Source organism: Podarcis melisellensis, assembly GCF_964234715.1.
Source record: "Podarcis melisellensis genome assembly, chromosome: 18".
Lineage (NCBI taxonomy): Eukaryota > Metazoa > Chordata > Lepidosauria > Squamata > Lacertidae > Podarcis > Podarcis melisellensis.
The window spans coordinates 5,808,561-5,830,443 of record NC_138536.1 but is presented as its reverse complement, the minus strand read 5'-3'; the positions used below and the strand labels follow the sequence as shown (position 1 = coordinate 5,830,443).

The window sequence follows — 21,883 nt, the reverse complement described above, 5'->3', positions numbered from 1 at the left end:
CAAGAAGCCGAAAGCACCAGCCTGAAGATGACGAGTGAGACCTCGTCGAAACGTCGCCTAGACACCCCAACTTTTACACGGGAAGACACCCGAGGACACCAAAACCTGCATATATATATATATATATATATGGGGTATACAGTATGTATGTGTTGTGCATATATATGTGTGTGTGTGTATACATCTATATATATCTATATGTGTGTGTGCATATATATACACACACACTATACATATATATATATATATATATATATATATATATATATATATATATATATATATATATATATGGGGTATACAGTATGTGTGTATGTGTTGTGTATATATATTTATGTGTGTGTGTGTGTATACATATACATATCTATATATCCATGTATGTGCTTATATGGTATACAGTATGTGTGTATGTGTTGTGTATGTATATATATATGTGTGTGTATTATCGAAATATTTTATACAGTACACACACCCAAAAAGAAAAAGGCAGAGGAATAACTGGAGGCGCCATTTCCCCTCCGGCTCCAGCAAAGCCCCTCCCTTTTTGAACCCTCATCCCCGAAGCCCCGCCAAACCCCAACCGCCAACCACGACATCCCGCCTCCCTCCCTCTCTCACTGGCCCGCGCCCTTCCTTCCCCCGGCTTTCATTGGCTGCGCCGGTGCGCGAGGGCCGCCGCTGAGGCCCGCCTCCGGAGGCGGGCTGACTCTCCTGGCTCTTGATAAGCGCAGACGCCTGTCTATCTAACTCGCGCTCTCTTCTTTATTTAGGCTCCTCCCTTTCCCCGCCCGCCCCTCTCAGAGCGGGCCCCGCCCTCCGCCTGCCTCGGTGCCTGTCAGGGGAGAGGGAGTCGGCCCGGCTTTGGCCTGGCCTAGTCCGGCCTCTTCCTCCTCCTCCTCCTCCTCCGCCCGCCTTCCGCGAGCGGGACGGAAACCGGGGAGGGACCCGCCGAGGGCGCGAGGGAGAAGAAGGAGAAGCAGCAGCGAGCGGGAGCGGCGTCGCCATGGGAACCCGCGACGACGAGTACGACTATCTATTCAAAGGTGAGAGGAGCGGGGGAAGGAGCGGATGACGATGGTGTGGAGGGGGGGGCGTCTGGCTGGGAGGGGGGCGGCGAAGCCCCGCCCCTATTCGGAGGAGGAGGGGCTTGCCCCCGCGTTCGAAGAGGGAGGAGCTTGCCTCGGTTTCCGAAGGGGAGGGGTTAGCCCAGGGTTCCAAAGGGGAGGAGCTTGGCCCGCATTCCGAAGGGGAGGGGTTAGCCCAGGGTTCCGAAGGGGAGGAGCTTGCCCCAGGTTCCAAAGAGGAGGGGTTAGCCCAGGATTCCAAAGGGGAGGGGTTAGCCCAGGATTCCAAAGGGGAGGAGCTTGCCCCAGGTTCCAAAGAGGAGGGGTTAGCCCAGGGTTGCAAAGGGGAGGAGCTTGCCCCAGGTTCCAAAGAGGAGGGGTTAGCCCAGTATTCCAGAGGGGAGGAGCTTGCCCCAGGTTCCAAAGAGGAGGGGTTAGCCCAGGGTTGCAAAGGGGAGGAGCTTGCCCAGGGTTCCGAAGGGGAGGGGTTAGCCCAGGGTTGCAAAGGGGAGGGGTTAGCCCAGGGTTCCAAGGGGGAGGAGCTTGCCCCAGGTGCCAAAGAGAAGGGGTTAGCCCAGGGTTTCAAAGGGGAGGAGCTTGCCCAGGGTTCTGAAGGGGAGGGGTTAGCCCAGGGTTGCAAAGGGGAGGAGCTTGCCCCAGGTTCGAAAGAGGAGGGGTTAGTCCAGGGTTGCAGAGGGGAGGAGCTTGCCCAGGGTTCCGAAGGGGAGGGGTTAGCCCAGGGTTGCAAAGGGGAGGGCTTATCGCAGGGTTCCGAAGGGGAGGAGCCTGCCCCGGGTTCCAAAGAGGAGGGGTTAGCCCAGGGTTGCAAAGGGGAGGGGTTAGCCCAGGGTTGCAAAGGGGAGGGGTTAGCCCAGGGTTCCGAAGGGGAGGAGCCTGCCCAGGGTTGCAAAGGGGAGGGGTTAGCTCAGGGTTCCAAAGGGGAGGAGCCTGCCCAGGGTTGCAAAGGGGAGGGGTTAGCTCAGGGTTCCAAAGGGGAGGAGCTTGCCCCAGGTTCTAAAGGGGGGGTTAGCCCAGTATTCCAAAGGGGAGGAGCTTGCCTCGGGTTCCAAAAGAGTGGAGTTTGCCTCCTCGAAGCAGGGGGAGGGGCTTGGGGGCTCCGAGGTGTGTTGTGTTTTTTTTCCAAGGAGGGAGGGGGCACTTGCCAAAGGAAATTGCTTGGTTGATTGATTGGTTTAGCTTATTTATATGACGCCTTGCCGCAGTTAGCTGTGCCCAAAGCGGATTACACCGAGCATCTGCTTATCAAAATGCAAAACAGGTGTGGGGGAGGACCTCCCGAAGGGGGCAGAAATCAACAACTCAGTAAACGTGGAACAAATTCGCCACATCGCCACCAAAACAACAACTGTGCCTAGACCTGTGTTTCCCAAACTTGGGTCTTCTGTTTTTGGACTACAACACCCAGCATCCCTAGCTAGCAAGACCAGTGGTCAGGGATGATGGGAATTGTAGGCTGGAAAAAAAACAGCAGGAGACCCAAGTTTGGGAAACACTGGTCTAGACTCAAGTGCATAGTACATAGCAGGGAAAAGTTGTCGGACTCCAACTCCCAGCAGCTCCCGGGCCCATGCAACTGCCCAGTGGTGATGGGAGTTGTAGTTTATTCCAAATCTGGAGGGCTGAACGACTTCCCACCACCACAGAGAGTGCAGAGAGAGTCCAAGACAGATTGCAACCATCGCCTGGTTCCCATTGGGTGGCGTTCAAATTATAAGTTTTTAATCTTTTTTAGGGTTGGTCAGTTGAGACTGGTGGGCCTAACTTGGTGCATTTTCATTGATTGAAATGATCTGCTCGAGTTGTTTTTTTTTTAATAGTTTAGTGGCACCTTAGGAGGCTGATTAGTAAGAAAAGTTGTGGGAGGAGGGCTGGTCTAGTGTGTGAAAGGGCTATTGCGGAGAGAAGGGACTTGTTTGCCCCCTCCTTACTTTGAAGAGGAGGGGCACATGTTTGGAGTGGTGGTGGAAATCCAGCAGTGCTGGGGCAGGGGGATTTGGGGGTTTAGAGGAAGAGGTATGGAGGGGAGCTGGAGGCTGAAGAAAGGCAAGGGAGAGGCCTGGGAAGAGAATATGAGGAGCAGGAGTTGAAACTTGAGAAAGAAATAGGAAGCGAGGGGCTTGGGAGATGGGACTTGGCAGGGACTGTGTAGGAGGGGTTTTCCCAGTAGTGATGTATGGAAGTGAGAGCTGGACCATAAAGAAGGCTGATCGCCAAAGAATTGATGCTTTTGAATTCTGGTGCTGGAGGAGACTCTTGAGAGTCCCCTGGACTGCAAGAAGACCAAACCGATCCATTCTTAGGGAAATCAGCCCTGAGTGCTCACTGGAAGGACAGATCCTGAAGCTGAGGCTCCAAGACTTTGGCCACCTCAGGAGAAGAGAAGACTCCCTGGAAAAGACCCTGATGTTGGGAAAGATGGAGGGCGCAAGGAGAAGGGGACGACAGAGGCCGAGATGGTGGGACAATGTTCTCGAAGCGACCAGCATGAGTTTGACCAAACTGTGGGAGGCAGTGGAAGACAGGAGGGCCTGGCATGCTCTGGTCCAGGGAGTCACGAAGAGTCGGACACGACTAAACAACAACAACAGCAATGTAGGAGTGGGATGGGGAGATGGAAATATGAAAAGAAATAGGGAAGAGAGGGCTTGGGATGATGGCTTTTGAGTAGGGAATAGGGAGAGAGGTACTGACACTTCAGATAGGCTGCAGTCACCTGCTTGCTATAGAAAAATGTGGGGTTGGCTTCTACAGCCCAATTCCCCATCAGGTGTTTTGGTGTTCCTTAAGTCCGTGATTGGTCAGAGAAGAATGGATAGAGGCAGGATCCAGTGAAAGCAAGGCAGGTCTTTATTTTTCTGTTGCAACAGAGGCCCCTCTGCCCTGCATGGAGGTGAGGACCTAGAGCAAAGATGTGCAAGAACCTTTAAAGACCGTTGAAATTGCCCAACCTGCTTCACCAAAGACCACCCAAAAAGCACCATTCATATGCCACAGAAAGAGGCGATCCACAACAGAAATTTGAGTAAAGTATGTAACCTTGGGTTACATACGCTTCAGGTTACATATGCTTCACGGGTTAAGAACTTTGCTTCAGGATGAGAACAGAAATTGTGCTCCAGCGGCAGCAGGAGGCCCCATTAGCTAAAGTGGTGCATCAGGTTAAGAACAGACCTCCAGAACGAATTAAGTACCGTATTTTTTGCTCTAGAAGACTCACTTTTTCCCTCCTAAAAAGTAAGGGGAAATGTGTGTGCGTCTTACGGAGCGAATGCAGGCTGCGCAGCTATCCCAGAAGCCAGAACAGCAAGAGGGATTGCTGCTTTCGCTGCGCTGTGATCCCTCTTGCTGTTCTGGCTTCTGGGATTCAGAATACTTTTTTCTTGTTTTCCTCCTCCAAAAACTATGTGCGTCTTATGGTCTGGTGCGTCTTATAGAGCGAAAAATATGGTGATTAACCCGAGGTACCACTTTGTGGCTTGTCTCCTGTCTGTCAAGATAATGCTTGCTTATTGAATTACCTGGCCAGCCTGGCCATTCCTTTTGAGGTGGTAGATCCCTTAGTTCTCCAATCGAGGTCACAGGCCTACCCTATTCATGCAGAAAACATGCTTAAGATAGCACGTGTGCCTGCGATTTCCGGCGTCTGCATCTGCGCACACGCAATTTCCGGCATCTGTGCATGTGCAGACGCAACTTCTGGCCCCGCGGAAGCGAGTCCCTGCACCACACTGCACCAGTTTAATGCAGCGTGCGGGTACTTGCCAAGCGGGCAGCTCAGTTTGGGGGCAGCTCGTGGGCAGGTTAAACAACCCCCGTGAGCCGCTTGTGGCCCATGGGCCTTAGGTTGCCTACCCCTGATTTACAGTCATTAAGAGAGCCAAGATGGCTTTTGGGATTGTTCTGTGTGCTAAAATAAAGTGCAATTTTCTCAGGGAATATTTCCTAAATTCTGAAGAGTGAAGGATTGGTGTGTGTGTGTGCACCATACAATTTTGCAACACCCTCATAGCATCCTGGAGGATCTGTAAAGCCATAGGAGGGGATTTTTGGGTCTTGGACAGTGGAAGGAAGGCTTGGAGATTGGGGACTGTAAACTGAAGGAGGGGGCTGAAAGGACCATTGAAACTAGAGGAAGATGGAAAGGAATTGCTGAAACAATTAATAGAAGTGGAATACAAAAAGGGAAGTGAGAGGAGGTCGTTGAAACAAGGGAATGAAAGATAGGGTATTGAAATGGTATGATGTGTTTTAAATTGTGTGTTTTAAATTGTTTTTTCTTTGTTTGGTTTAATTTGTTGTGTTAATGGGGTGCTGTGTAATGTTATTGTATTGTATTGTAATGTTTTCTTTCTTTTTCTCTTCTTTTTTCTTTTTTGTAGTGTTTAAAAGTAATAAATATTATTATTTTTTTAAAAAAAGAAAGGACCATTGAAACTGCACATGTGTGTTGAAATGGCTAGGGTTTTGATGTGGGTTTCGCTGTGGTTTCCCCTGTTTATTTTTCCCCTTTCTGTTGTGCGGGACACCAAGGTAGCTTCCAGCAATAAGTGTTGTGGTTGGAGACGCTTATCCACACCTTTCTAGGGAGCATGTGAGTCTGGGGGGGGGGTGACTGAAAGCAAGAAGGCCTGAGGGGATGCGTTAGCAACCAGCAGGGTGGCTGGCAACTGGGGGGGGGGGAGTTTTCAACTTACGGGGAAGAAAAGTGGGGTGGGAGTGAGGAGCAGCTGGTGGTCGGTGGGCTGGATTTGCAGTGCAGCTTTAAGGCTTATGGACAGTCGAAACAAGAAGAGAAGGGGCTTAGTGATGTTGTGGTATTTAGAGCTAAAGGGCGCATCAGGGTGTGTTCAGGGCTGGGGGTGCCCTGGTGGAAGATGCAGATGCCCGGACAAACAGATTTAGGCCTTGAGACAGTGCAGGGTGGTGTTGGCAGATGGATGGGCTGGGACGCATTGGTTCACTGAGAAGGAAAGAATCGGCATAAACATGATCGAGAGTGTTTAGGGACTGGTTTGTGCGGTGTACCGGGTGGCTTTAAATACTTTCACTTTATCCTAAAGGCTCAGGGGAGGTTATAACACTGAACAACACGGAGAGTTAGAGTTTCCAGTCCTGCAGATCTAAATTCAGTCTAGATCAGTCACCAACTCTCTTAGTTCAACCAAAGAGACTCTGTCTTCTGTAATCTATTCATATTTTCCTAGTCCTCTCTATTGCAGTGCACGCACACCCACCTCGGGTGCAGTTGTTGCATATAGACATTTTTGTTTTGCTCCGGGTATCTCCTTTGGGCTCTGTCTGGATCAATATCCAACAACTTGCGCTGGAATTGCAAAAGCAACACTGTCGTGTGCTATTTACAGTAGTGTTTAGCTGTGCATCAGATGCCTCTGTTTTTTGGTTCAGCCTTCCTAAAAAATAATAATGATCTGGCAGTAGAGAACTGGGGTCAATGAATGGGTGATCGGGGAGGGAAGAGAAAGAGCAGCTAAAGGACAAAGCTGTTATTTGAAATGACACCGTTTTGGGGTTTGCAGGATCCAGGGCTGGCAGCAGAGATTGTCCAATCAGCAGTTGAGCAGTAATTGGTGTCATTAACCTGCGAGCAACTGTGACCTAAGAATCCATCAGTTTTGGGATGTTTGGTGGTTTCTGTGAAAGTGGTACATAAACTGTGAATAGGTTACGGAGCGGTGATACAGTCCTGTCCCAACAATGCCATGTTTGTTGCTTGCTCCTTGGAATTTTGGTGTACTTTCTAAAAAGCCGAAGAGTCGCTGCAAAAAGCAGTTACTTCTTTGGGGAGGAAAAAAATCTCTGCGATGCAGTTCCTGCAGTTAGCATTAGACTTAGGTTTCTAACCCCTATCAAACATGTTTGCCAAGTCATTCCTGCCTGTAAAATGGGTGTAAAAAAAAGGTAAAGCAGTTCTTAGAGTAAGTGATATACCTGTATTTAATTAGGTTGCTGACATAAAGTTACACACACCTGTGGTTCTTGGAAGTAAACAAACCTTCCACAGGTAAGAATTTCTGGGCTGAGGCTAGAAGGCAATGTTCTAGTCTGATTTCCTTAGCCGAAGGCAGGGTCTTTCAAATAATGCCTTATGGATTAACCCCTCCACATACAGAGTCTCTGTGCATATTTCTGTGGTCCAAGGTTGTGTGTACAAGAAAGATCAAGGTGTAATAGATCAAAGGGTAAGGTGAGAGTAGAACCAAAGTCTGGGGCCTTCGTAAACCGATTAAGGTACAGTTATACTACTTGCCAGTCCTGCTGGAAAATTCCCCAATCCAAATATTAAAGCAGGGTCTCCTTTGTTTTCCTTGCCCACACACTAGTTTCTGGTGGCGGTGGGAGGGGCAGACTTTTGATATGAGGGGCTATTTTAGAGGAGCAGCTCACCGCATGAAAGGGAGGTGTAATGAAGGAACAACGGCTTATTATGTTGCATCTCAAGCCCTTTATAGCACAATCTCCCCATTCTATTACCATCCCTCCATATCGTTATCCAGCCAGAGCCAATTTGAATTTCGCTTGCTTCCGAAAGGCCCCTTGTCCTACTTTGTCAGATCAAAGGTCCATCTAGTTCAGCAGTTCTCTTCTCGCAGTTGTTATATGCCTCCCCTGGGAAGCCCACAAACGGGGCATGAGGGCAAACGCCTTCTCTTGCTATTGCACTGAAATTCAGAGGCATGCCACTTTTGATCCTGGAGCGGATCAGGCAGCCATCTGGACAAGCATAGAGTCCCACCCCCCAGATTTGTTTGATCCAATTGTGGAAGCCAGTTCAGAGTTTAACCATGTGCTTGTGTGAATCTCTTCTTCATTCGGTTGGGTTGTTTTTATGAGAGGGAGACAAACTTCTGCCTATCCCAGGGGTCGGCAAGGTTTACCTTGCCTGGGCCGGTTCACTCCAGCGGAGATCCCTCCTGGATTGTGCACGCGCACCCGTGATTTCCGGCATCTGCGCAGACATGATTTCTGGCGCCGCAGAAGCAACTCCCTGCGCCGCACTGCGCCGGTTTAGCGCAGCGCGCGGGGGCTCGCCGAGCGAGTGGCTCAGTTCGGATGCGAAATGAGGGGCCGGTTAAACGACCCCCGTGGGCCACTTGTGGCTCGTGGGCCACAGGTTGCTGACCCCTGGCTTATCCACTTTCTCCCCACACACTGCATACCGTATTTTCTGCTCTATAGGATGCACAGGATCATAGGACGCACCAGACCATAGGAGGGAGAGAACAGGGGGGGAAAATTCTCCCCCTCTCTGCTCAGCGCCCCTTCAGCAAAGCGGCAGGAGAAACGGAGCCCCTTCCATTTCTCCTCCCGCTTCGCTGAAGGGGCACTGCGCAGAGAGGGAAAACTGTGCAGCACCTCTCCAGCGAAGCTAAGCATGGAGAGCAAGAGGGATCGGTGTGCACCGACCTCTCTCGCTCTCCAGGCTTCACGCAGCTATCCGGGGCTTCAGGCTGCTATCCGCAAGCCTTCGGAGCACAGCGGGAACTCCCGGAGGTTCAGGCTGCAGGCTGCTATCCGCAAGCCTTCAGAGCGCGGCGGGAACTCCTGCTGAGCTCCTAAGGCTTGCGGATAGTTGCCTGAAGCCTGGAGAGTGAGAGGGGTCGGTGCGCACCGACCCCTCTTGCTCTCCAGGCTTCAGCGAAAGCAATGCGAAGCCTCCGGAGCATGGAGGGAGCGCTCCCTCTCTGCTTCGGAAGCTTCGCGTTTCTATCACTGAAGCCAAGGAGCCTGCATTCGCTCCATAGGACGCACACACATTTCCCCTTCATTTTTGGAGGGGGAAAAGTGCGTCCTATAGAGCGAAAAATACGGTAATTTTATGCACCTCTCTCATATCCCCCTCCCCTTCACCTGTTTTTAAATAAAACTAAAAGCTTCCCAAAGACCAACTCCTGTGAGTCAGCCCTTCGGCCCTAACGGATAATTTGCTTGACCTTTTTGCACAATTGTCCCTCTGCCGGCATCCTCCTGCTTGTTGGCCCTGATGATTCTGATGTGGGAGGAACAATGCCCATGTAAAAAAGGAAGACTTCTGATTGAATGGTTTGGAGCAGTTTTGCCAAGTGAATTTGTGTTGCATTGTTGTGTGACCTCCCACCCTCCCTCCAACCTGCCCCCTTGGCTGCCCTGATGCATTCAGTGCCCGATGAGGAGCTGTGCTTAACTTAAGGGAGTCCCGGAGGAAGCCGATCAATAGCTTCACCTACAGGTGTCCGGCAAGAGCATCTTTGAGGACCCAGGCTGGGCTTTGGAAAATAGGGAGGAAAGGTGCCGCTCCAGCAGATTTTCCAGGGGACACTTGGAAGAGGCCAAAGAAGGAAAGTTTGTTTTTTGTGGGGATGGATGTTGGCTTGGGCAATATGAGGAGACGCACGACTGGAAGAGAGCTAATGTAGGAGGTGTCAGTAGCAGTAAAAATGATAGCAACAGGAACTGAACTGAGTGTCCGTTTTGAGAATCTGGAAATTTTGGGGGCAGTTCTTGTTCTGGAGTTGTCATTAGGCTGCAGTCTGCGTCACCCCAGACTGCCCTGCGAGGTTCTGCTGAGAAGCCCTGCGTCGGCTGGGGGTTGCTGGCCACACACAGGGCTGTTTGCAGCAGCGGTTGTTGTTTTTTAGGGGAACAGTTAAGGATAGAGGCGCCAGCTTGCAAGGGCGATGTTACACGCGTGAGCATCGCACCTTCCTCCCAGAATTGGGCACAAGCTTCCCGGACTTTGGGAAGGAGGCGCCAATTATTATTATTATTATTATTATTATTATTATTATTATTAATACCCCGCCCATCTGGCTGGGCTTCCCCAACCACTCTGGGCGGCTTCCAACAAAATATTAAAATACAGTAATGCATCAGACATTAAAAGCTTCCCTAAACAGGGCTGCAGGAGAACATTAAGGGAACTAGCTTAGTCCCCCTAGTTCACTGACTACACACCACTGGTTTTGCAGCACTTCGGGGGGGGGGGCGTTACTCAGGGGTACACAGAAGCAGCACCTTTCTTCCCCCCCAAATGTTAAACCTGTGGCACTTACTGTAACAACTTCATGGTGAGAGGGGAGCACTGGCTGTTTGCTATGGGGAGAGAGTGCCATTGTCTGCAATACTTTGCCTTTACCATCACTTTGCCCTGTGTTTATAAATCCCAGCCTGACAAATGAATGCTGACAGTGCTGTATTGTCATTTCTCTTTCTACCCTCCCCAGTTGTGCTGATTGGAGACTCCGGGGTGGGGAAGAGTAATCTCCTGTCCCGCTTCACACGCAATGAGTTCAACCTGGAGAGCAAAAGCACTATCGGTGTGGAGTTTGCCACCAGAAGCATCCAGGTGGATGGCAAGACGATAAAGGCACAGATCTGGGACACGGCTGGCCAGGAGCGATATCGTGCTATCACCTCTGCGTAAGCCTCAAAAGCTGCTGCTCTGATTAATGGATTGATTATTTAACTTGATATATTAAAAAAATACAGTGGTACCTTGGTTCTCAAATGCCTTGGTACTCAAACAACTTGGAACCCGAACATTGCAAACCCGGAAGTAAGTGTTCCGGTTTACGAACTTTTTTCGGAAGCCGAACGTGCTCCGTTTTGAGTGTTATGCTTCCGATTTGAGTGCCACACTTCCATTTTGAGTGTTACACTGAGGTCTGTCTGTTTTTGCTATTTATTTTGCGTTTTTGTGGCTTTTTTGTTTTGTTTTTGTGACTGTGTGGAACCTAGTTCAGCTACTGATTGATTGATTGCGTGAGTGCAGTACATTTTTTATTGCTTTCATTTTATGGATCAATGGTCTCGTTACATAGTAAAATTCATGTTCAGTTGCTGTTTTAGGGGTTCTTTTTAACAGTCTGGAATGGATTAATCCATTTCGCATTACTTTCTATGGGAAAGTGTGCCTTGGTTTTGGAACGCTTTAGTTTTGGAACGGACTTCTGGAACGGATTAAGTTTGAGAACCAAAGTACCACTGTACCCCTAAGTGGTGTACAAAAAACTGAAGCAGCAACAGACAACTTAAACAAAACATTACAAAAAAACCCCACAGTTGCATGTAAAAATGTTACATTAATGCAAAGTTACTAATATATATAAATCAATATCAGTCCATTTTCCTCCTGACACACACTCCCTCTCAGCCTCCGTGTTCTTGCCCAGGGTCCAGGCAAACTCTCTGCTCACCCACAAATGATTCACAACGAAAAGAGTTGCCAGAAAGAGCGAACATCACCTTAGTCTCTCTCTTTAGACTTGCTTTTTATGCACAGGCCCAAGGAAGATGACACTTGCTCAGTCTGCCTGCAGCTGTGTCCCATTTATTCCCTGGTCTTGAATGGGGTAACTGTGCCCCTGAAGGACCAGGTGCGCAGCCTGGGAGTCATTTTGGACTCACAGCTGTCCATGGAGGCACAGGTTAATTCTGTGTCCAGGGCAGCTGTCTACCAGCTCCACCTGGTACGCAGGCTAAGACCCTACCTGCCCGTGGACTGTCTTGCCAGAGTGACGCATGCTCTGGTTATCTCCCGCTTGGACTACTGCAACGTGCTCTACGTGGGGCTACCTTTGAAGGTGATCCAGAAACTGCAATTAATCCAGAATGCGGCAGCTAGACTGGTGACTGGGAGTGGCCACCGGGACCACATAACACGGTTCTGAGAGATCTGCATTGGCTCCCAGTACGTTTCCGAGCACAATTCAAAGTGTTGGTGCTGACCTTTAAAGCCCTAAACGGCCTCGGTCCTGTATACCTGAAGGAGCGTCTCCACCCCCATCGTCCAGCCCGGACACTGAAATCTAGCGCCGAGGGCCTTCTGGCTGTTCGCTCATTGCGAGAAGTAAGGTTACAGGGAACCAGGCAGAGGGCCTTCTTGGTAGTGGCGCCTGCCCTGTGGAACGCCCTCCCAGCAGATTTCAAAGCAATAAACAACTATTTTACTTTTAAAAGACAACTGAAGGCAGCCCTCTTTAGGGACGCTTTTAATGTCTGATGCTGTACTGTTTTTAATATTCAGTTGGAAGCCGCCCAGAGTGGCTGGGGAAACCCAGCCAGATGGGCGGGGTATAAATAATAAATTATTATTATTATTATTTAGCTGCCCCCTCCACACCCAGTACAGCAGGTTTGTTGAGTTTCCCAGGGGGTCCTAAGGATGGGACGAGGGCCCCTTTCCACTCGCAGCGATTGATTTCTAGAGGGTTGACAAATGTCTTCTGAGACTGTTGCAAAGCGTGCTGGACTCCATAGACCTCTGTCTTATTCAGCCAATGAGACATTGCTTATGCAAGAGCACACACTTGGGATCCCTGAACGCAGATTAGCCAACTCTCACATCCTGGCTATGCAATCTTCTTCTGAAATTTGATTTCTTAAAAGTGTCTTGCTGGCACTCTGGGTTTGTGTGTGTGTATGTGTGTTGAGGGGGCAAACAGCAAATCGGCGCATTCCAGGATAAAGGAATTCAGGCTGAGGTGGCGGAAGATTGCGAATCGTGTCATAAGCCTGAATTGAGTCAGTGCTCAGATAGGCTTCTCTTCTGGACCAAGTTCTCTGTGTGCTTCTGATTCAGCTTGCCTGACCTAATACAGTGGTGCCCCGCAAGACGAACGCCTCGCAAGACGGAAGACCCGCTAGACGAAAGGGTTTTCCGTTTTGGAGGCGCTTCGCAAAACGAATTTCCCTATGGGCTTGCTTCTCAAGACGAAAATGTCTTGCGAGTTCCTGCGGGTTTTTCCCCCTTTCCCCCTTTTTTCTAAGCAGCTAAGCCGCTTATCAGCTGATCCGCTAAGCTGATAAGCCGCTAAAAGCCGCTAATAGCGCTAATCCGCTAAGCTGTCAATGGGCTTGCTTCGCAAGACGAAAAAATCGCTATAGGAAGAGCCTCACAGAACGGATTAATTTCGTCTTGCGAGGCACCACTGTATTCAGGATCAGGTTTAAGGTGCTGGATTTAACCTTTAAAGCCCTATACGGCCTAGGACCCTCGTACCTACGGGACCACCTCTCCTGGTATGTCCCACAGAGGAACCTACGATCTTCAAGCAAAAATATCTTGGAGGTCCCAGGCCACAGGGAGGTTAGGCTGGCCTCAACCAGAGCCAGGGCTTTTTCGGCCGTGGCTCCGATCTGGTGGAACGCTCTGTCCCAAGAGACTAGGGCTCTGCGGGACTTGACATCTTTCCACAGGGCCTGCAAGACAGAGCTGTTCCACCAGGCCTTTGGCCAGGGCACAGCCTGACTCCCTCCTTTGGCAATCTTCACAGAACTCTAGCCCAGTGGTTGCCATCAATTTGATTTGAATTAATTTTATAATTAAATGATTTTAGAATGTATTATTTTATTGTTGTTAGCCGCCCTGAGCCCGGCTTCAGCTGGGGTGGGTGGGATATAAATTATTATTATTATTATTATTATTATTATTATTATTATTATTCCCCCTATCCTTTGTTTATTTGAATGGGAGAGAAACCTAAACTGCCCTCCCAGACCCCTTCACAGTTGCTCACGAATTTCCCAGAGAAGCCAATGTTTGTTTGAACAGCTCATGACAAGGGAAGCTGCTATATACAGAGCATGACCATTGGTCCATCTAGCTCAATATTGTAGGCACCGATTGGCAGTTGTTCTGTGCAGGGTTTTAGAGAGAAGAGCCCCAGGCATAGGCAAACTCGGCCCTCCAGATCTATCCGGACACTGAGGTCCAGCGCCGAGGGCCTTCTGGCGGTTCCCTCGCTGCGAGAAGCCAAGTTACAGGGAACCAGGCAGAGGGCCTTCTCGGTGGTGGCACCCGCCCTGTGGAACGCCCTCCAACCAGATGTCAAAGAGAAAAATAACCACCAAACTTTTAGAAGACATCTGAAGGCAGCCCTGTTTAGGGAAGCTTTTATTTTGTTATTGTATTTTGGTGTTTTATTGAAAGTCGCCCAGAGTGGCTGGGGAAACCCAGCCAGATGGGCGGGGTATAAATAATAAATTTATTATTATTATTATTATTATTATTATTATTATTATTATTATTATTATTTATTACATGTGTGAGCCGGTCCTCAAAAATATACAGAAGTGTTCACAAAATCTGTCCATAAGTAGATAAAGAGAAGATGAATGAATGAAAATGAAAATGTCAAATAAAACAACAACTACCAGACTTTTAGAAGACATCTGAAGGCAGCCCTGTTTAGGGAAGCGTTTAATGTTTAATAGGTTATTGTATTTTGATGTTTTATTGGAAGCCGCCCAGAGTGGCTGGGGAAACCCAGCCAGATGGGCGTGGTATAAATAATAAATTATTATTATTAGGACTACAACTCCCATCATCGCTGACCACTGGTCCTGTTAGCTAGGGATGATGGGAGTTGTAGTCCCAAAACATCTGGAGGGTCGAGTTTGCCTATGCTTTCACAGCCCTCCTCAGAGATGCCCCTGGGGGATTGAACCGGGGATTCAATGAATAGCTCTTGGCAACAAATAATTGCATGCAGGAAAGTAAGTGAGCCAACAGAGGGGAAGTGCCGGTCTCTCCTGTACCTAGCACTGACGGGGGTACGGGGGAGAAGCCCCTTCATCTGCACCCAGCATAGAAATTCGGGGGGGGGGATCTCCAATCCCTCCTTCCCTCCTTCTCCACCCCAACAGGCTCCTAGGAATTTTTAGAGGCTAAAAGGTTTTATGAGGCTTCCCATAGCTTGAGTAGCAGCTGAGATTATTACGCAGACATAGGTGGCATAGATAGGGTTGCTGCGCAGAGCTCCTGCAAAGAGCACTGACTTTAATATCCTTTCACTTCAACCCTAAATGCATGATCTTGGAGGTAATTGTGGAAGGGAGTGCTTTTGTGACGTTTGTGTGTGCAAGATATAGTAGTAGTAATGGTAGTAATAATAATAGTAACAATTTATTATTTTATTACTTTATGTATACCCCGCCTATCTGGCTGGGTTTCCCCAGCCACTCTGGGCAGCTTCCAACAAAATATTAAAACACAGTAGTCCATCAGACATTGAAAGATTCCCTAAGCAGGGCTGCCTTCAGATGTCTTCTAAAAGTCTGGTAGTTGTTGTTCCCTTTGACATCTTGTGGGAGGGCGTTCCACAGGGCAGGTGCCACTACCGAGAAGGCCCTCTGCCTGGTTCCCTGTAACTTGGCTTCTCGCAGGGAGGGAACTGCCAGAAGGCCCTCGGAGCTGGACCTCAGTGTCCGGGCAGAATAATGGGGGTGGAGACACTCCTTCAGGTATGCTGGACCGAGGCCGTTTACAGCTTTAAAGATCAGCAGCAACACTTTGAATTGTGCTCAGAAATGTACTGGGAGCCAATGTAGGTCTTTCAGGACCGGTGTTATATGGTCTTGACGGCCGCTCCCAGGCACCAATCGAGCTGCTGCAAGAATGTAGGTGATTTTTTTTCAAAAAAGAAAAGCGAGTTGTGCAAGTAAACAACTGCTCAAGTGCTGCTTTAAAAAAACCATTAAGCAGTTGAATAAACATGAAGTATCGTAATAAATTTGCTTAATTTAATACCCGGTGTTAGTTTCTTTTAAAAGCAAACATTGTTTGCTTACTTGCATGAGTTGCTGTTCTGATGCCCTGTACCCCTCCTCACAGGGGTCCATCAGCAAAGTGTTAATCATTCTGAACTTTACACTGTCCGTTTCACACCGGATGGAAGATAAGCCTGGCTTGTACTTGCAGAATTTTGGCAGTCTATAACTTAACTGAGTTCTGCAAACATTTGTGTGCCTGGTGCAAATCGTGAAAATCTTGGCATTCATTTTTGTTTGTGCGGGCAGCTTGTGTCAAGTTAGCCTCTAGACTGGTGGAACTCTGCCTGATCGTCTTCTATGTGACTGCCCTTCAGATAAGACCACTATCGTGCCCGTCTTCTCTTTTCCCATATAAATATACAGTGGTACCTCGGGTTAAGTACCGTATTTTTCGCCCTATAGGATGCCCTTTTCCCCCTCCAAAAATGAAGGGGAAATGTGTGTGCATCCTATGGGGCGAAGCGCACCGACCCCTCTCGCTCTCCAGGCTTCAGGAGAGCCCCAGCACCAGCCCCACAAGGTCGGGGGACAGCGGGATGGCGGCGTTCCACGTCTCCCAATGTGGTTTGGAGGCTGACGGTGGGGAGACACGTTCTTCTCCCCACTGCCTGCAAGCTCCGGGGACAGCTGGGAGGCGCAGCGCGTCTTCCCGCTGTCCCCGGACCTGGTCTGAAGGCGGGTGGCGGGGAGAAGAGCGCTTCTCCCCGCTGCTGGCCCCACAAGCGCCTGGGGGAAAATATTTTTTTTTTTCTTTATTTCCCCCCCAAAAAACTTGGTGCGTCCTATGGGGCGAAAAATACGGTACTTAATTCGTTCCAGAGGTCTGCACCACTTTAGCTAACGGGGCCTCCCGCTGTCGCCGCACCGCCAGAGCACGATTTCTGTTCTCATCCTGAAGCAAAGTTCTTAACCTGAAGCACTATTTCTGGGTTAAGGGAGTCTGTAACCTGACGCGTCTGTAACCTGAGACGTATGTAACCCGAGGTACCACTGTAATCCGCTTTTCCATCCAGTTTGTCGGTGTCCTTCAGCAACCTCTGTGTCCAGAGACCCTTCCGCAGGCCGAGTAACACCTGTCTAAATAACTCTTTCAGCTATTACCGTGGTGCCGTTGGAGCGCTCCTGGTTTACGACATCGCAAAACACTTGACATACGAGAACGTCGAGCGTTGGCTGAAGGAGCTCCGGGATCATGCAGATAACAACATCGTCATCATGCTGGTGGGGAACAAGAGCGATCTGCGTCACCTGAGGGCTGTGCCTACAGACGAGGCCCGCGCTTTTGCAGGTTGGGTTGTTACAAACTCTGGATGTTGATGCTCTTTAGCTGCCTGGCTCTCGTGGCAGCATTGGCCATGCTCCCTTTTAAGGGCCGAGGGAGTTTGCAAATTGGCCACCTGGAAGAGGTGGTATAAAGCTTCCGAGAGGTTGTGAATTTACAAAGCAGCAGTGGTGTGCTTAGTGCAGTGAAGTCAGGTCCTTGGCTGAAAGAGGCCCCCAGTGTGGTGGACAACAGAGAATCTCAGGTTACGAGGTTTTGAAAAGGCTTAGGTAGAAGCAGTGTGGTGATCATCACTAAAATATTTAATATAAATATAGTTATTTTTTAAAGAAATTGCTCCAAGTACATACATTACTTTGGTTACTCTTGTAAGAGCCTGTGGGACTCACTGGTTGTAGTGTTGGACTTGGATCAAGGAGACCTGGGCTTTAATGTCTGATCAGCTGTAAAATTCAAATATGAAACTGGAGTGAGAGTAAACTGACTCACTCTCAATTTACCTCCTAAGTTTGATGCGAGGATGAAATTGTAGGGCACACCAAACTCGGAGGCAGTATAACTTAAAACTAGGGATTTTATTTGATAACAAAAGTAAGCCAGTATTCATCCCCATTTTACAAATTTGGGGATGCAGACAACTGATAGTGAGAAACGAGGTTGCTGCAGTTTTCAAATTAGATCGTGACTGGTACTTCCGATTCGTAACTTGTGACACTAAAATATCTGCCTTATTTATGCTAGTTTGCAAATCTGAATTGTTTTCACTGTGCACAGCCAAGATTGGCTACTGGGTGCATTACTGAACTGTGGTTAATCTAAAACAAAAGTGGAAGCTTCTGAACTTTTCGCTGTGCTGGTATAGGAGATTGGGACCGGGGTAACTTTTCATAGAATTGTAGGATGGGAAGAGACCCCAGGGCTCATTAGCCTAACCATCTGCAATGCAGGAATCACAGCCTCATAATGTGATTAGGCGTGCTAACTAAGCCAACATTTCTCCTCATCTCCAGAATTCAGTTATCTAACCTGCTTTTGAATTCTTTAAGGGGTGGGAAGAAAGCGATCTTTCTTCCTATTGCTTGACCTTGAGGAGAGTGCCATCTGTACATGAAAATAACTGCATCGATTTCCTCCCCTGCCCTTGCAGAAAAAAACAACCTGTCATTCATTGAAACTTCAGCACTCGACTCAACAAATGTAGAAGAAGCCTTTAAGAACATCCTTACCGGTAAGGATTCCGTTTAGATTATCTTTCTTGATGGGTAAAGGGCATGTGGGGCATTGGAAAGGAAACACACGCCTGGATTTGATCTGTGGTCACTACATAGGCGCCCACTCCCTGTGGCCCTGGGCGCCCGAGCACCCACAAAATTCCCAGTGAAGGCACCAGGCACCCACTAATTTAAGGGCCAGGGCCATGCATGCTGCATGGCATCCACGGCCCCGGGCACCCACAGTTGCGGGGCTAAAGTTGGCACTCCTGGGCCACCATCAGTGCGTGTGGTTGGCATCCTTTAACATCTCTTTGAGCCTTGAAATGTTTACCGTCAGCCTTGCACATTTGCGTTTAGGGTGGTTTGTCAACGTGCATGTAAGTTGCTCCCAGATTGCTGGAGATAATGGATTGCTCCAATGATTTTACTTATCAGTTCTGCCTGACTGCCTTGCCTGGATAGGGGAAGAAGGCAAGTCTGTGTGTGTATCTCTCTGTGTGTGTGTACAGGAAGGCTTTACAGTGGACCCTGTAGTTATGTACCACTCTAGATACGTAGCCTTCGGGTTATGAATGCGGCAAACCCGGAAGTGTATACTTCTGGGTTTCGTCATGCGCGCATTTGCACTTCATGCATGCGCAGAAGCGCTCAATTGTGCCGTATGCATGCGCAGAACCGGTGCCTCTGCCTACGGACTTTTTGGGTTGCGGACGGACCCCCAGAACAAATTTAATTCGTATCCAGAGGATCCACTGTACTTTGAGCATTCTTGGCAAGCTAAATGCCAAGCGCCATTGTTGATGAAGGGCTTCTTTCCACCAACAGTAACTGAACCTACCCACACCCTGAGATCATCGTCTGAAGCCCATCTGCCTCCTCCATATGTGGTCTGGAGGCTGGCAACAATGAGAATGGGGCCTTTTCTGCAGTGGCTCCCCGCTTGTGGAATGCTCTCCCCAGGGAGCCCCACCTGGCACCTTCAGTGTACACTTTTAGGTGCCCGGTGAAAACAATCCCCTTTAACCCGGCCTTTGGTCGACATCCCATGCCCCTTAAAAATTTGTTGTGGAAGGGAGGGGGTTATTGGGTTGTCCTTGTTTTTATTTTGATCATGTATTTGGTGTTTTTTTATATTGCAATTTTATGCTGAGACCTGTGGGTATAGGGCAAGTATGCAAATTTAATTATGACGATGATCATGATAATACCATCAGTCTTGCTACTGCAAGTGGAGCAGGGCTGGGGTACCCGTGCATGTACAGTGGTGCCTCGCAAGACGAAAAGAATCCGTTCCGCGAGTCTCTTCGTCTTGCGGTTTTTTCGTCTTGCGAAGCAAGCCCATTAGCGGATTAGCGCTATTAGCGACTTAGCGGATCAGCTGATTAGCGGCTTAGCGGATCAGCTGATTAGCGGCTTAGCGGATCAGCTGATAAGCGTCTTAGCGGATCAGCTGTTAAGCGGTTTAGTGGATCAGCTGATAAGCGGCTTAGTGGATCAGCTGATAAGCGGCTTAGCGGATCAGCTGTTTAGTGGCTTAGCGGATCAGCTGTTTAGCGGCTTAGCGGATCAGCTGATAAGCAGCTTAGCGGATCAGCTGATAAGCAGCTTAGCGGCTTGGGGAAAGGGGGGGGGAGGGGAAAAAACCCGCAGGAACTCGCAAGACATTTTCATCTTGTGAAGCAAGCCCATAGGAAATTCATTTTGCGAAGCACCTCCAAAACGGAAAACCCTTTCATCATTCGTCTTGCGGGGCACCACTGTACTTGGGGCATTTCCTGTAATATGTGAGAATGGCAAAGGGTCTGGATCTGGTCCGTGTCTGCTTAAAACCCCACATGTATGCCACCTTGGGTTCCATGGTGGGAGAAAGGGGGACTACAGATATAACAAAATGCATAATAAATACAACCACGTGTGCCCTGTGTTACATGTGGTGGCTTCCTTGGTGTGGGTCCACAGTCAAGAAAAAGGGAGGAAAGGGGTTTCCGCTCTGCAAGGGCACACAGTATACAGACTGAATGCCTTTGGCTCCCATCATTTCTTCAGGCTGCTCAGTGCAGAGGGCAGTGGGCAAGACGTGCTGTCAGGGCACTGACATCAGAGCGAGAGGCGGAGGCAGGGCTCCAGAGCGATGCCGGAGAGGGGACCGGCAGGGGGGAAGGAATTCAGCGCAACACCAGTAGAGAAGGGAGGGAGATGGAGGAATTGGAGACTGGTCTCCAAGACCCTGCATCAGAAACTAGTGGAAAGAGCGCTGGCACACCCCTGCCTTCCCCTTACTTGCGCAGACGAGTTCCGCGCAGGGAAAGTAGGAGGAGACTTGGCGTCAAACAGCTTTTATGCTGGAAAAGGTTCAAGAAACGCCCACTGACGGATTCTGCAAGCGACTGACCGGCCACGGAGTGTGGGCTGTCAGCCAAGGCATGGTGAACCAGGCAATCGGACACAACTAGCAGGCAACCTACGCACAAGTAACCCCTTACAACCATTACACGTGCCTTTGGTTCTTTCTGTGGGCTAAACCATAGAAAGCTTTCAAGGTGTGTTCTGCGGAATTCTCTTGCTCCTTAGTAATGGCAAGGACGCTTGACAGGATCGCGGCCCTGCAACGCGCAGCAGCCGGGAACGGCAGTGCATTGGCAGAGCAAAAGTCCAGGTCACTGAGCCGAGGTTTCGTGTGTTGGGTGGCCGGTATGCAGGCTTTCTTCTTTGGACTCTTTGCTGTGGGGAGCGGCTTCTTTCCCCCCCGGAGAAAACGTGTGCTTGTATCTGAGCCCCCTCTTCTGTTCTCCTTTTCGCAGAGATCTACCGCATTGTGTCGCAGAAGCAGATTGCGGATCGGTCCGCCCACGACGAGTCTCCCGGCAACAACGTGGTGGACATCAGTGTGCCCCCCACCACCGACGGACAGAAATCGAACAAACTCCAGTGTTGCCAGAACCTGTGACCTCCCTGGGGCTGCCACCTGCCCCTCCCTTGGCCTGTGCTTCAGAGGGAAAACTCGTGTGCACCTTCTCCTCACAGCAACTCCATTCAGTGACACTCTCTCTCTCTCTCTCTCTCTCTCTCTCTCTCTCTCTCTCTCTCTCTCTCTCTCTCTCTCTCACTGCCCTGCCCTACCCTGCCCCTTCCACCTTAGAGGATTCCTCTTAGGGCTTACATTCCCTTTCCTCCAAATCCTTTCGAATGTGATTTATTTGGGGGTTTTTTAAATAGAAGCATTTAGCAGACAGGTGGGTTTGTGCGAGAGAAAGAGAGACAGAACACCTACCGGAGGTCCGTTGCCCCGAGACACTTGTTAAACCTCTCTTTCTTTGGTTTTTGTGTGCATGTGTGAGAGCGGGAAGGATGCAGAGGTTGTTGTTGTTGTTGTTCTAATAGAAGAAATAGCTGCACTTGGGGAGCACAGGAGGAGTTTTACTCTTTGTTTCCTCTCAGGCCATTCTCCAGGCACAAGAGAAATTCTAAACTAAGAAAACACTCACTTTGGGCTTGTCGGTGGTCTTACCCTTGTGCGTGCACACGCTGTAAGTCCGTGGAAGATAACCTTTCCCCCGTTGCTTGTTCTTTGTCCTTCCCTTTCCCGTTTTAATGCTGAGTTGGCCTGGCTGTGTAGTTTCCACTGCTTTCTGCCCTGGGAAGTCTTTTCTTCTCAACACACATATATTTTCCAATTCAGTTTGGGAACAATGAAGTATGTCTGTGCGCTGCATTCCTCCCCCCGCCCCAGCTGCCAGCACGGCTGTGTGCAG

General features: G+C 49.4%; 1 protein-coding gene across 1 annotated transcript; it reads left to right on the top strand.

Moving 5' to 3' along the window:
- The first annotated feature begins 794 nt into the window (after positions 1 to 794).
- On the top strand, positions 795 to 21,232 carry RAB11B (RAB11B, member RAS oncogene family). Its single transcript, XM_081895919.1, has 5 exons — positions 795 to 1,043; positions 10,307 to 10,502; positions 16,730 to 16,923; positions 18,065 to 18,145; positions 20,933 to 21,232. Exons 1-5 carry the CDS (start codon positions 1,004 to 1,006, stop codon positions 21,076 to 21,078), a joined length of 657 nt encoding a protein of 218 aa, XP_081752045.1. The 5' UTR covers positions 795 to 1,003; the 3' UTR covers positions 21,079 to 21,232.
- The last annotated feature ends 651 nt before the right edge of the window (positions 21,233 to 21,883 follow it).

Coding starts and splice junctions, on each gene's coding strand:
- RAB11B (XM_081895919.1), top strand. CDS start 1,004: ATGGGAACCCGCGACGACGAGTACGACTATCTATTCAAAG. Junction 1,044..10,306: donor GTACGACTATCTATTCAAAG/GTGAGAGGAGCG, acceptor TACCCTCCCCAG/TTGTGCTGATTGGAGACTCC. Junction 10,503..16,729: donor TATCGTGCTATCACCTCTGC/GTAAGCCTCAAA, acceptor TAACTCTTTCAG/CTATTACCGTGGTGCCGTTG.